The sequence below is a fragment of the Clarias gariepinus genome, chromosome 7 (assembly GCF_024256425.1).
Source record: "Clarias gariepinus isolate MV-2021 ecotype Netherlands chromosome 7, CGAR_prim_01v2, whole genome shotgun sequence".
In the NCBI taxonomy this organism is placed as follows: domain Eukaryota; kingdom Metazoa; phylum Chordata; class Actinopteri; order Siluriformes; family Clariidae; genus Clarias; species Clarias gariepinus.
Window position 1 is genome coordinate 5,744,785 of NC_071106.1, and position 13,817 is coordinate 5,758,601.

At 38.8% G+C, this 13,817-nt stretch overlaps 1 protein-coding gene across 1 annotated transcript; it reads left to right on the plus strand.

Annotated features, from left to right (window-relative positions):
* Positions 1-888: 888 nt before the first annotated feature.
* Positions 889-12,434, plus strand: LOC128528142 (extracellular calcium-sensing receptor-like). Its single transcript, XM_053500896.1, has 6 exons — positions 889-1,136; positions 2,171-2,447; positions 4,262-5,095; positions 5,889-6,098; positions 6,702-6,825; positions 11,530-12,434. The coding sequence occupies exons 1-6, from the start codon at positions 889-891 to the stop codon at positions 12,432-12,434; spliced, it is 2,598 nt and encodes an 865-aa protein (XP_053356871.1).
* Positions 12,435-13,817: the final 1,383 nt, after the last annotated feature.

Genomic DNA, 13,817 nt, shown 5'->3' on the forward strand with positions numbered 1-13,817 from the left:
TAAAATTTTATAGAATAAACGAACATTTTACTGCAAAAGGCTGGAAAGTGCCTAAAATAATAATAAAAAATCGTCTGTTTATGTAACAACATCAGCAGCAGCCTTATTTCCCCTCTCGTCTGTTTCAACCACTCAACATTCAGCATCAGCAGTGTACTAGTCACCATCCTGATCATCTGTCATCATCTGCACCTCAATATTTCTCACTGGTTCATGCTTTAAGTTAGATTTTTTTTAATGAATTAAATAAAATTTGTCAAATATAAGAGGTAATAAAGTCCTTTAAAAAAGCCTAAAGAACTATTCTACAAGACAACAATAAAATACAAGAAAGTTTAGCTCTTTGGAAGCAAAATATGTTGTGCACAGTACTCTAAGTGCTAGGCAATACCGTTAAATATGAGACAAGCAAAAGGTCAGGATGTTGGCAAAAACATAAATTAGACACCAAATCAATAAATGTGAAGCAATCATGATAGACTTGTAACTACCACAGACAAAACACTGGAGCAAATAATGCCTGATGTACTATACCATTAATCTTAAAGCATATTATTTACTACACTTAATGAAAATCTGAATCTCCCACCATGCCATGGAGATAATAAGAGATCAACTATTATTATCACCTTCTTTGGGCAAAACACAATCCAATCTCCCTCAGCATCGCCACTCAGCTGTGTTAAAGTGTTAATTGCTTATTGTTAACTCAGTTATCTTTAATTCTTGGACCCAGGAGAATAAGATGTGATTTGCAGCACCTCTTGGAACACTTTAGTCCATGTTTTTAATCTTGTCATCTCTTAGGACTTTGTGGGTATTAGAAATAGATCCAAAAAACCATGTGCAGCCAGAGAAAGGCAGGGCAGGTAAACTTCACCATATCCCATGACTGCTGTAGGCCTTCCTCCTTACCGGACCCTGCTGCCATTATTATTATGGGTAGTGTGTGAGGTTTTGGTGGGGACATCTGACTCGGAAAGATGTGTGTACCTGGACCACGCACGACACCTTGATACTGTGGGTCTCTCCCAGGATGGAGATGTGGTCATTGGTGCACTTATCAGTTTCTATGTGCTGCCACCGACCTTTGACCTGAGCTTCACCAAACACCCCTACCTGCCGCCCTGCTCTGAGTGAGTTGCTCCCTCTAATTTTCTCTTCACAAATTTGAAAAATAATTGAACTGTGTAATTTTTGTCTGTGTATGATTTCTCATCACAGGTGCACTTGGAAATGTCTTTAAAAAAAAAAAAAAAAATGACATTACTATAACAACATTTTTTTTTACCTAAATTCTAAAGTGCATTTGGCATCTGATTGCCTTTATTTTTTTTTTACTTTAATTGCCTTTTACAGAAAACAGTTGTTTAAGATCTCTGTATTGTAGTGCATTTATCATTCCTAGTGCACTTCCATAAATGAAATTTTTTCTCACTCATATGTGTGATTTGCTCAAGCAGCCTAATGATACCAACATCTACAGATATGCATATATCTGTAATTCCATAATACCAACAAAATCTTTCAAAGTTTTATGTTTAAAAGTTTAAATGAGAAGTACAGGACTGATATATTTATAAAACGGTTTCTTTTCTCAGAAAGAAATAAAAGCCACCACACTGAAAATCTAAACTGCAATCAATCTACCTATTTAATGTGATATATAAGAACATAAGTTGTTGTCCATACACTTGAACTTTTTCGGTATTTTATATCTACATGACTAAAAAATGTACAAAATAATGTGAACACACTTCAGGAAAAGAAAACTTTGTATAAATATTTTAATACTAAATGTATTGCTATACATTATATATGATAATATTATTATAATAATATGATGATATTATAAATATTATAATAATATAATATACATTAATCTATTTCTTTTCCAGAAGTGCATATAAATTTTTTTGGCTGTTTCTGTATAATGCACTTTAATATAAATGATAACCTTTATAAGATCTCAATAAGTATTGTGATTTGTTTGTCTCTTTTCCAATGGTTAAAAAAGCGAAATGTTGTACAACATTTATTTATTTATTTATTTATTTATTCTGTTGTTTACTTTACTTTGATTGGCATGCTTCTGCTCTGTATGTTGCCCACTACAGGTACTTTTTCAAAATCTCATCCAGCTAATACCTTTGTTTGCTTCTCATCTCAGATTTCAGGAAAGTCCCGTGCAGTGGGCTCAGGCCGTTGTCTTTGCTGTGGAGGAGATTAACAGAAATTCTTTTTTGTTGCCGGGGATTCGACTGGGCTACCGTATCGTGGATACCTGCACACGCTATCCTTATAGCCTGAGAGCAGGGATGTCCATGATCAGTGGAGGGAACGGCACATGTGAGACCACCCGACCTGCCAAAATTCTCCTTGGAGACTCAGATTCAACACAGTCTATTATAATGTCGAGAGTTCTGACCCCACTGCATTTTCCACTGGTGAGTTTCATGGTGAGCAAAACAAGAATGCAAAATGAATAAATAGACAACAAGCCACTGTATAAAGAGAACACAGAGCATTTTAGAACAAAGTGACTCTGCTTTAATGATTCCTCTCTGGTCCATCAAACACAGCCAGAGAGTGTAAGAATATTATAACAGTATGGAAAATTACTAGTCAGCATTATGAAATTTATAATATGTAACATTGAGTTCATATACCCAACCGTGCAAAACTTAGAGACTACCCTTTTGTTTTCAGCCATATTGTCATTCAGTACTTACCGAAGTGATTTGGTGGCAAAAAGTAATGAAGTTAAAACAGACAAACAGCCTTTCAGGTAAATGCTAATACTGCAATAATATTGATATATTTATATCATATTCAAACTGATATATTTATATCATAATACTAATATTGCAAGTGTCTACTTTATAATTTTGCAAATGTACATAAGTATACAGGCTTATAGTGTATTAAAAACAAACTGTTTGCTCACTATAAGGGTTTATAAGTAATGATAGTAATATAATATCAACAAATTTGAATATGGCAAAAAATATATTCATAATAAAAATGTAAATTAGTATGATAGTAATAAAATATACTAGTACGATGAATACTAGTTATATATATATATATATATATATATATATATATATATATATATATATATATAATTTATTCATTTATATATATATATATATATATATATATATATATATATATATATATATATATATATATATATAAATTCTACATGTTACATTCCACAACAATACTGGGGATTTCAAAATTATAAAATAACACTTATGGAATTAGGTAATTATGTAACAACAACAAAAACAACAGTTAGTTGTTATTTTAAGACACAGAGGTCGGCCTTTCTGTAATAGTCCTTGCAAGAACAGTATTGTCAAATGCATTTGCAAAATCCGTCAAGAACCATAATGAAACTGGCTCTCATGAAGGCCGTCCTAGGAGGGCGAGACCAAAACCTACCTCTGCCGCAGACGAGAAGTTTATTTAGAGTTTTCAGCCTGAAAACAACCAATTAACAGCACCTTAGATTAGAGGTGTTATGAAGTCTTTACAGAGCATAAGTAGCAGAAACATCTCAATATCAACTGTTCAAATTAGATTTATGCATTTTTTGGATGCCTTCAGCATTCCTTTACAATGTAGAAAGAAACAAAAATCAGGAGCGATCATGGAGTTAGAAAGTGACCACATTTGAACGATATTATTAATATTATTCATACTACTATTATATTCTTATTACTATCATACGAATTTACATTTTTCAATATTTACATTATATTATTTATGTAAGTGATGTTATTTTTGTCTGTGCCTGTTTCTGACTCTCTCTGCCCTTGCTGGAGCTTCCATTATCAGCATCACCTTCATGGATACCCCATAGATTAGTGCGGGTGGCCCTACATAAGACTTTACTGACTACACTTACCAAAAAAAAAAATCTGCCAGTTCTTGGATCCTGTAGATATCTGTAATTTTAATGTATTTTAATGCTACTTTTTGCCTGTAATTTTACTAATAATTCATAGAAGGCCAGGGTAGAAGAATTATACCTACATGTCTCAACAGTGTTGTCAGCAATAAAAGATCAAATCACTGGCTGTGATCAAGTGTCTGACTTATGGTGCATTTAAATATGGTGGATTATGGTATAGCATTATATGGTGCAGTTGAACTATTTTATTTTGTCACTGAGCTAAATATGCTGAGCTTGTTGATGATCATCATATACAGTACAAGTATGTTTTGAATATGTTCTGTTTATCTCTTTTAGATTAGCTACCTGTCTACATGTGTGTGTCTCAGTAACAGACGTGAGTATCCTAATTTCTTTCGCACAATCCCGAGTGACATGTATCAGGCGCGGACCATGGCCCAGATGGCCAAACGTTTTGGCTGGACCTGGGTTGGTGCTGTGGTGGCAGACAGCGACTATGGGCTCCAAGCATTGCAGGCATTTCGAGATGAGATAAAAGGTACTGGCATCTGCCTTGCTTTTGTTAGCACTCTTCTCCGTGAAAAACTGGCAAAAGACGTTGACCATGCAGTGAAGATGGTGCAGAGCTCATCTGCTCGAGTGATCATGGTATTTGCTTGGTATATGGATGTGGAGGTGTTTCTTACTGAACTAGTTCGCAGAAATGTGACAGACCACCAGTTTCTTGCCAGTGAGATTTGGAGTACTAGTAGCCTTCTCTTGAGCAACCCTGTGCTAACCACCATTGCTCAAGGCACATTAGGAGTGGCTATTAGGAGTGCACCGATTCCTGGATTTGAGAAACACCTGCAAGAGCTCCATCCCAGTCGGTATCCTCAAGACACAATCCTGAGAGTGTTATGGGAAAGGACATTTGGCTGCAGCCCAGTGCTGAACAACATGGTAGTCTCCCAGAGTGGCTTACCACCATGCAGTGGGAAGGAGAGTCTAAAGGATGTTCAGAATAGTTTTACAGATGTATCCAACTTAAGGGTCACTTACAATGCGTATCTGGCTGTTTATGCTGCTGCATATGCGCTGCACTCACTGCTGCAGTGCACTGCACCTGACAGTTCTGACCCCACCATGGCCCCAGGCTGCTCATCTCCAGACATCATCACTGCACAACAGGTAATACGAGTTATGTAGAAAAACATTTCGTATCATAATTTTTAAATCATTTTAAATTAATTTAGCATTTTATTTTGTGTTACTTTAATTTAAGTACTGGATGAAGTGATATTTCTCAGAGATATCTTATCGGTAGGTTAGGTAATCTAGAAATAAAACAAAGCTGCTGTTATGACAAAGTTGTATGATGTAAATTTTAATATTTTCAGAACACTTTTTTTTTTACTTGTATTTAATGTTTAACAACTACATGTTAGTCCTTTATTACATATAGTACTGTGCAAAAGTTTTGAATACCCCCAAATTCTTCATGTTTTGCTTTTAAATTAAAATAAGACATTCTTGTATTTTAATGTACTCTTGAGGAATAGTTTTTCCTGTGCCTAAGCAGTGAACTATAAATTATTCAAGCATAAAAAAAAAACATCTAACCTAAGCAATGAACCAGTGAGAAACAGGTTCAGATGATGAGAGATGATCAGGCCGATGGTTAGTATACTGGTGATGCTGAATGCTGAGTGGTTGGAACAGAAGAGAGGGGAAACAAGGTTCCTGCAGAGATTGTTATATAAACCCATTTTCTTACTCTCACAATAAAAAATGTTTCCCATTTCTTTCATTTAATCTACATAATTTAATTTATTTAGTATAAAGAAATGAGCGGGCTCAAGGCATTTGCACAGTAAGTAAAATAAGAAAAATGCAAATACAAAAGTTCTAGATAAAAGTAAATAAATCTATGCCACCCATGATGCAACAATACATTTAGCTCACCTTCCTCTTGTCCTCCTAGCTCTTAGAGAACCTAAAGCTGCTCAATTTTACAACTCAGCTTGGAGAGAAGTTTTATTTTCAAGATGGAGAGATTCCAGCTGTCTATGACATAGTGAATTGGCAGAGAGATCCTGGAGGAGCCTTGCAATATGTCCTCGTTGGCCGATTGGAGGGGTCTAACCTCATGATTAACGAATCTGCAATCAGCTGGACAGAAAACTCAAGCAAGGTGAATCATCTGGGCTGCCACTGTGCTGCTTCTCACCTTCTGTTTCATGATTCTGTCTTACGATTCATACATTATAAGCCAGCACATGGAGGTTTGTGAGAGAAAGAGAGAGAGAGCGAGAGAGAGAGTATAATTGTCTTGTGACAGACTTGTGTTTAATCCAAAGAGCACTCTTCTGGCCAAAGGAAATTCTAGAGGCCGTTGGAGCCCTAGGCAAAAAAAAAAAAAAAAGAAAATCACCTGGCCTCTCCAACTAGCCTTTATCAATAATGAATCAATAATAAATATGTTGGTCAGCCCATGGCGGCCACCAACTGGACTGGGATCAGTTGACAGTTGTCTGCCTGTCAGCAAGCAATGCCTCTGGTTTGTGAAGGTGCTATGAAGGCCTATGACAAATATTGTTTGATAATTTACTAATTATTTGCTGTAGAAGCTTGCTTTGATCTTTTCCTGGAGCAGATACAGTGTCTCTGGATTTGCAAGCATATAATCATAAATAAATTGCAAATCCAGTTGTGGATGTACGGGTTTCAGTAAAAATAACTGCTTATTTTTGCAAGTGCATACATCCTAAACTGAGTTTTTCTTGAATCATTTTAGGTGCCTGTGTCTGTGTGCACTGTTGAATGCCCCCCAGGGACACGCAAAGCTGTAAGGCAGGGGGTGCCAGTCTGCTGCTTTGACTGCCTCCCCTGCGCTGAGGGCGAATTCAGCAATGACACAGGTAATTAAAAGTCCTGCTTAAAATCATTTGTTTAGAAGCGGACAACATATAAAATTCAAGAAACAATTTCTGTCATTATCAGAATCAGAATCAGAAAGAGTTTTATTGCCAAGTACACTTGCTCGTACAAGGAATTTGTTTTAGTGACAGAGCTTCCAGAACAAAAAACAAATGACAAGACAAAACAGCATGACACAAAAAAAAGGTTGACATCAAATGGAGTAGGGTGTGAGATACTTTTAAATAAGTTCCATAAATATTTGAAATCTGTGGTATTATACAGTATATTGCACTGTGGTACTGTACACAATATTGCACATATATTTATTAACAGTTGATGTTTAACTGTTTATGAGGTAGATTGCCTGGGGAAAAAAATGTTTTTATGCCTGACTGACTCCTAGTGTTTGGTGCTCTATAGCGTCGACTCGACGGCAAAAGTTCTAATAGAAGGTGGCTTGGGTGTGAGGGGTCCAAAGTGATAGTCTTTTCAGCTTTAAGAGCTGAGCCAAACCAAATAGTTATTGAAGTGCACAAGACGGATTCAATGAGGCTGAGTAAAACTGTGAGCAGCTCCTGTGGCAGGTTGAATTTCTTCAGCTAGCGAAGGAAATATAACCTCTGATGGTCCCACTTCAGGTCCTGAAAGATGATCGTGCCCAGGAACCGGAATGACTTCACTGCTGTCACAGTGCTGTTCATGATGGTGAGTGGGGAAAGTGCAGGTGGGTTCCTCCTGAAGTCCACGATCATCTTCACTGTTTTGAGCATGTTCAGCTCCAGGTTGTTGTGACTGCACCAGACAGCCAGCTGCTCGACCTGACTTCTGTATGCAGACTCGTCACCATCCTGGATGAGGCAGATGATTGTATTGTCATCTGCAAATTTCAGGAGCTTGACCGTGGGGTCTGTAGAGGTGCAGTTGTTGGTGTAGAGGGAGAAGAGCAGTGGGGAGGAATGCATCCCTGTACTGGAGGGCTCCAGTATTAGTGGTGTGGCTGATGGACATGAATTTCCCCAGTCTCACTAGCTGCTGCCTGTCTGTCAGAAAGATTGTGATCCAGTGACAGATAGAGCTCGGAGCAGAGAGCTGGTTTAGTTTGGTCTGAAGTAGTGCTGGGATGATCGTGTTAAAAGCTCATGAAAAGTCTATAAAAAAGACCCTTGCATAAGCCGCTGGTTTGTCCAGATGTTGACTGCATCATCAGCAGACCTGTTTGCTCTATAAGCAAACTGCAAGGGGTCCAGTAAGGGTCCTGTGATGTCCCTTAGATAGGCCAACACTCGTCTTTCAAGTTCAAGTAGGCTTTATTGTCACTTCAACCATATACAGTTAGTACACAGTGAAACGAAACAACGTTCCTCCAGGACCAATGTGCTACATGCAACATAAATTTACAACATAAATTAACAGGGAAACTAAACTAGCTAACTAAGTGGCCTAGTTAGCTGGCTAGCAGAGACAAGACAGATAGTCCTAACATAAATTACAACATAAATCAACAAAAACTAACTAACTAAGAAAGACTATCTACACACACACACACTTTGAACACTCTGCCTGGGATGTTGTCTGGTCCAGCAGCTTTACGTGGGTTGACTCTGCGTAGAGTTTTCCTCACATCAGCTGTAGTGAGACACAGCAACTGGTCGTTTGGAGGAGGGGTCGCCGCCACGTCGTTCTGCCTGTTGAACCGAGCGTAGAAGTTGGAGGGAGCCTTCACCGTCACAGGCAGGTGATGATGTCCTGTAGTGAGTGATGGCTTGTAAGCCCTGCCACATGCGCCGTGTGTCGCCACTGTCTATGAAGTGATTGTGGATTCTCTGGGCGTGTGCGCGCTTCGCCTCTCTGATGGCCCGAGAAAGTTTGGCCCTTGCTCTTCTAAGGGCCACCTTGTCTCCCGCTTTGTAGAAAGCAAAGTCTCGGGTCCTCAGAAGTGCACGCACCTCCGCAGTAATCCACGGTTTCTAATTGGGACATGAGATGATGTTCTTGGAGACAGTGACATCATCATACACTTGTTGATGTAGCTGGTCACTGATGACGTGTACTCCTCCAAGTCAGTGAAGTCGCCTTAAGTTGCAGCCTCCCTAAACATGTTCCAGTCAGTGTTCTCGAAACAGTCCTGAAGAACAGAGATGGCTCCTGCTGGCCAGGTTTTCACCTGCTTTAGAACCGGTTTTGAACGCATGACGAGTGGTCTGTATGCTGGAATTAGCATAACAGAGATGTGGTCTGAGTAGCCGAGGTGGGGGCGGGGCTCTGCCCGATATGCGCCGGAGATGTTTGGGTAAACAAGATCCAGCGTGTTTCCCCTTTTCGTTGCAAAGTCCACATACTGATGGAATCTAGGAAGCACTGACTTGAGATTTGCATGGTTGAAATCTCCCGCAACAATAAACAGTCCATCCGGGTGTGTATTTTGCAGTTCACTGATCTTTCTATACAGTTCCCATAGCGCTTCCCTAGCATTAGCGCTAGGTGGAATGTACATTTCGATAATGAAAACAGTGGTGAATTGCCGTGGTAAATAAAAAGGTCTGCATCTAACAGTCACAAACTTCACCAGCGATGAGCAATAACTAGAAACTAGCACAGAGTTCTTGCACCATTTTGTGTTGATGTAAACACACAAGCCGCCACCGTGAGTCTTACCGCACAGAGCTGCATTTCAAGCCGAGGTCGCGTAGCTTTTCCTTCAGCTCATCGTGGATGTCGTTACCCGGGTTATTTAGGTAAAAAAGTGTCTGGCTGTTGTACAGTATGTACGGACACCAGTCGCGACGATATCCATACACAGAGTAAAATAAACGTGTTACACAGAAAACGTAAACAACGTAGCACCATTTTGGCTCCAGAGCAGCCGCTGCGTGCTACTGCTGCGCCGCCATCTTGGATCCAATCAAATGACTTCATGACCACAGATGTTAGGGCGATTGCTCTGTAGTCATTAAGTCCTGTGATTTTAGGGTTTTTTTTGGAATGGGGATGATTGTGGAACGTTTAAAGCACAAAGGCACTTCTCATTGTTCCAGTGATCTGCACTGCCAGCTGGTCAGCACAGGATTTCAGACTGGCTGGTGTCACGCCGTCTGGGCCTGGAGCTTTCCTTCTCTTTTGTTTCAGAAAGATCTGGCGAACATCCTTTTCACAGACCTGGAGTGCAGGGGGTGAAGAGAGGGTGGTTGTCAGAGGTGATAATGATGGTGTAGAAAGAGGGTCAGGACAGGGATGTTGTGTGAGCCTGGGAGGTTCAAATCTATAATAGAACTCATTCAGGTCATCAACCAGTTGTTGATTCCCTACAGAGTTGGGGGATGGCATCTTGTAGTTAGTGATGGTTTTCAGGCCTTTCCACACGAAAGCAGGGTCGTTTACAGAAAACTGATTTTCCAGTTTTTCAGAGTAGCTTCTCTTAGCCGCTCTCACCGCCCTTGTTAGTGTGTTCCTGGCCTGGTTGTACAAGATCCTATCCCCACTCCTGTAGGCATCCTCTTTGGCCTAACGAAGCTGTCTGAGTTTTGCTGTAAACCATGGTTTGTCATAGTTATATGTTAAAAAAGACCTGGTAGGGATGCATATGTCCTCACAGAAACTGATGTAGGATGTTACAGAATCTGTGAGCTTGTCCAGATTGGTGGCAGCAGCTTCAAAAACACTCCTATCAGTGCAGTCAAAACAGGTCTGTAATTCCTGCTCTGCTTCACTGGTCCATCTTTTTACTGTCCTTACTACAGGCTTAGCAGATTTAAGTTTTTGCCTATGAGTCGGGAGAAGATGAACCAGGCAGTGGTCAGAAAGTCCTAAAGCTGCTCTGGGGACGGAGCGATATGCATCCTTTATTGTGGTGTAGCAGTGATCCAATGTATTTTTGTCTCGGGTGGGGCATGAAATGTGCTGTTTTTATTTAGGCAGCTCACGTTTAAGGTTTGCTTTGTTAAAATCTCCAAGTATAATTATAACAGATCAATCAGTTGCAATCCTGCGTTCACACATGCTTGTGGAGGGAAGTACACACCAACAAGAATGAACTTTTTCCGGAGAGCAGGAAAAGTTTGTCCATTTTGTTGGGTAGAGAGATTCGCCAGATGTATACTCGGCAGTGCAGTTCTAAAGCCACGCTGTCGGAGCTTGATGAGCAAACTGGCTTTCTTCCCCCGCCTGCGCTTCTTAAAGCATTTCAACAGCGCCGCTGCTCCGCCGGTTACAATGTTCAGCAAAAAAAATATGATGTTATTGTTCATTATCCACAGTGTTGTTAAAATCTTCTACTTCTTCCAATAATTAACTTCATATTTTTCTACAACAGTAGTTTGGACAATAGCTTGAGCTGCAGGGCAAATCATTGATTTATATTAATGTGCTTAATGTAATATGTTAATATATTAACACCCTTATATAATAAAAAAGGACTTGTAGGTAGGACTTTCCAAATATAACTATGCATTAATATAGTAAAGATTTCCATAAAGAGCTGTTTAACCAGTATCCTCCAGTATTAAGGATGTGTGTTTTTTCAATGTAATGGTTGTCCTATTAAAAAGAGATCCTATTTTGCAACTATTTTGCAGACAATCTACAACAATAAACAGAACTATAAACAGAAAAAAATGTAACAATATTCAGTGAATACCTCAATGCTGGAAAATACCTAGGAAATGTAATTTGTTGATTAAAAAAAAAAATTCTAATCTCTTTCACAGGCTCACTAGAATGTCATCATTGCCCTCCAGAATTCTGGTCCAACAGTCACAGGACTGCATGTATACCGCGTGAGGTCGAGTACCTCTCCTTTAATGAGACAATGGGGATCACCTTGACGACTGTTGCTGTGTGCGGTGCCATGATGACAGCAGCTGTGGTTGTGGTTTTTGTGTACCACAGGCAGACTCCTATCGTCAAAGCCAATAACTCAGAGCTGAGCTTCCTGCTCCTGGTGTCACTCAAACTCTGCTTTCTGTGTTCACTGGTGTTTGTGGGTCAGCCCTCATTATGGTCATGCAGACTACAGCAAGCAGCGTTTGGGATCAGTTTTGTTCTCTGCATCTCGTGCATCCTGGTGAAAACCATTGTGGTTCTGGTGGCATTCCGTTCAGCTAGACCTGGATCTGCAGCCCTTATAAAGTGGTTTGGCCCAGGGCAACAAAGAGGAAGTGTTCTGTTCTTTACCTGTATTCAGGTGATTATTTGTGCTGTATGGTTGTCCCTCAGTCCCCCCTTTCCTCACCGCAACTTAAGGATTCAAGGGTCGAAGATCATCTTAGAGTGCATGGTGGGGTCAGTAACAGGCTTCTCACTGGTTTTAGGCTACATTGGTCTTTTAGCTGCTGTTTGCTTCCTACTAGCATTCTTTGCCCGAAAACTTCCAGATAATTTTAATGAAGCAAAATTCATCACTTTCAGCATGCTGATCTTCTGTGCTGTGTGGATCACCTTCGTTCCAGCATACATCAGCTCACCAGGAAAATACAGTGTCGCTATAGAGATATTTGCCATCCTGGCTTCCAGTTTTGGTCTCCTTATCTGTATATTTGCTCCAAAATGTTACATTATTTTATTAAAACCAGAAAACAACAGCAAGAAATTTCTCATGGGAAAACCACAATAGAGAAAAGGTTTAGCATCGACTGTGTTTCTGCGCTACATGCTTTTTCATGAATAATGGAACACAGTTTAACAGTCATAGTACATGTACATGTTTTTTTTTCAACAATTAAGTGGAATTAAGATCATTAATAAAACTTTTAGATATACCCACAGAGTGTCAAATTTTAAATTGATGGTGGTGAATTTTAAAATAATTTAATATTTACTTCTATGAAAAGTGTTTTCATTTCTACTATGTAAACTGTTCATAATTGCTGTTTGTTTAATAAAGATATTCAAATTTTGGCACAGAGTACTTTTATAAAGTCAAATAAAATGGTGAAGATAATAATAATAATAATAATAATAATAATAATAATAACTCACTCATCTGTACTGCTATATCCTGTATTCAGGGACTCGGACTTGCATTGCAAGACACACACACACACACACACACACACACACATGCACAAACACCTAACCTGCACTGTACTGCCAATAATAACAGATATAATGTGGGAATTATTATAATATAATTATTATAATATAATTATTGTAATGTGAGATTTACTTCAAATGTGATTATTATGTTTTAATAATTGTTTGTTGCAACAAACGCTTCCTTTGTTCAAAACATTTTATTTTATTTAAAGCGTTCTTTTCTTTTGCTCTTCTTTTTCATGTACAGTATGCTGTCTCATTTAATACGGGAATCGATAGCTTCTTAGCTAGCAAGTCAGGTATAGAGCTGCCAGATCTACAGCGCCCCCACTCTAAAAAAAGATAATAATAATAAATCACAGACCTTATCTTGAATAAAGTTCTGAATGTGGAATAAATCTTATTCTAAATAACTCAATAACTCAGTGCCACAAAACAGGCAGTGCCATTATGGCTCTGGTATACTCAGAAACTTTCTACGTTGATAGTATTCAAACTCTGAGATAAGTGCATTAGTGTAGCAGGCGATTAAATAGAGAAATAAAAAGAGCTTTTACTCTGATAAGTGTGTTCTGTTATTCTGAACATTTAAAAGTCCCAGTTTAAATTGAATGCTCTTTGTAAAAAATTATAAATGTTTAGTTTTATCAAAGGCGGCACGGTGGCTTAGTGGTAAGCACAGTCGCCTTGCACCTCAAGGGTCAGTGTTTGATATTTTGGAAAAATAGCCTTTTAATACTGAACATTTCTACTAAAAACCAAACTGTTTTATTGCCAACTCATGACATTATCCCACTTACTGCATGATCACACTCAGATGAGGGAGGAGTGATTTGGAATACCACAGAACACTTATGTTTATGTTTTTTTTGGTTGTTTTTTGATTGTTTCTTTTTTATCTCTTAGGAATTTGTAGGCATAAGAAATAGCTCCAGAAACCGTATGCAACCAGAGAAAGGCA

Coding starts and splice junctions, on each gene's coding strand:
- LOC128528142 (XM_053500896.1), top strand. CDS start 889: ATGACTGCTGTAGGCCTTCCTCCTTACCGGACCCTGCTGCCATTATTA. Junction 5,096..5,888: donor ACATCATCACTGCACAACAG/GTAATACGAGTT, acceptor TTGTCCTCCTAG/CTCTTAGAGAACCTAAAGCT. Junction 6,826..11,529: donor CGAATTCAGCAATGACACAG/GTAATTAAAAGT, acceptor TCTCTTTCACAG/GCTCACTAGAATGTCATCAT.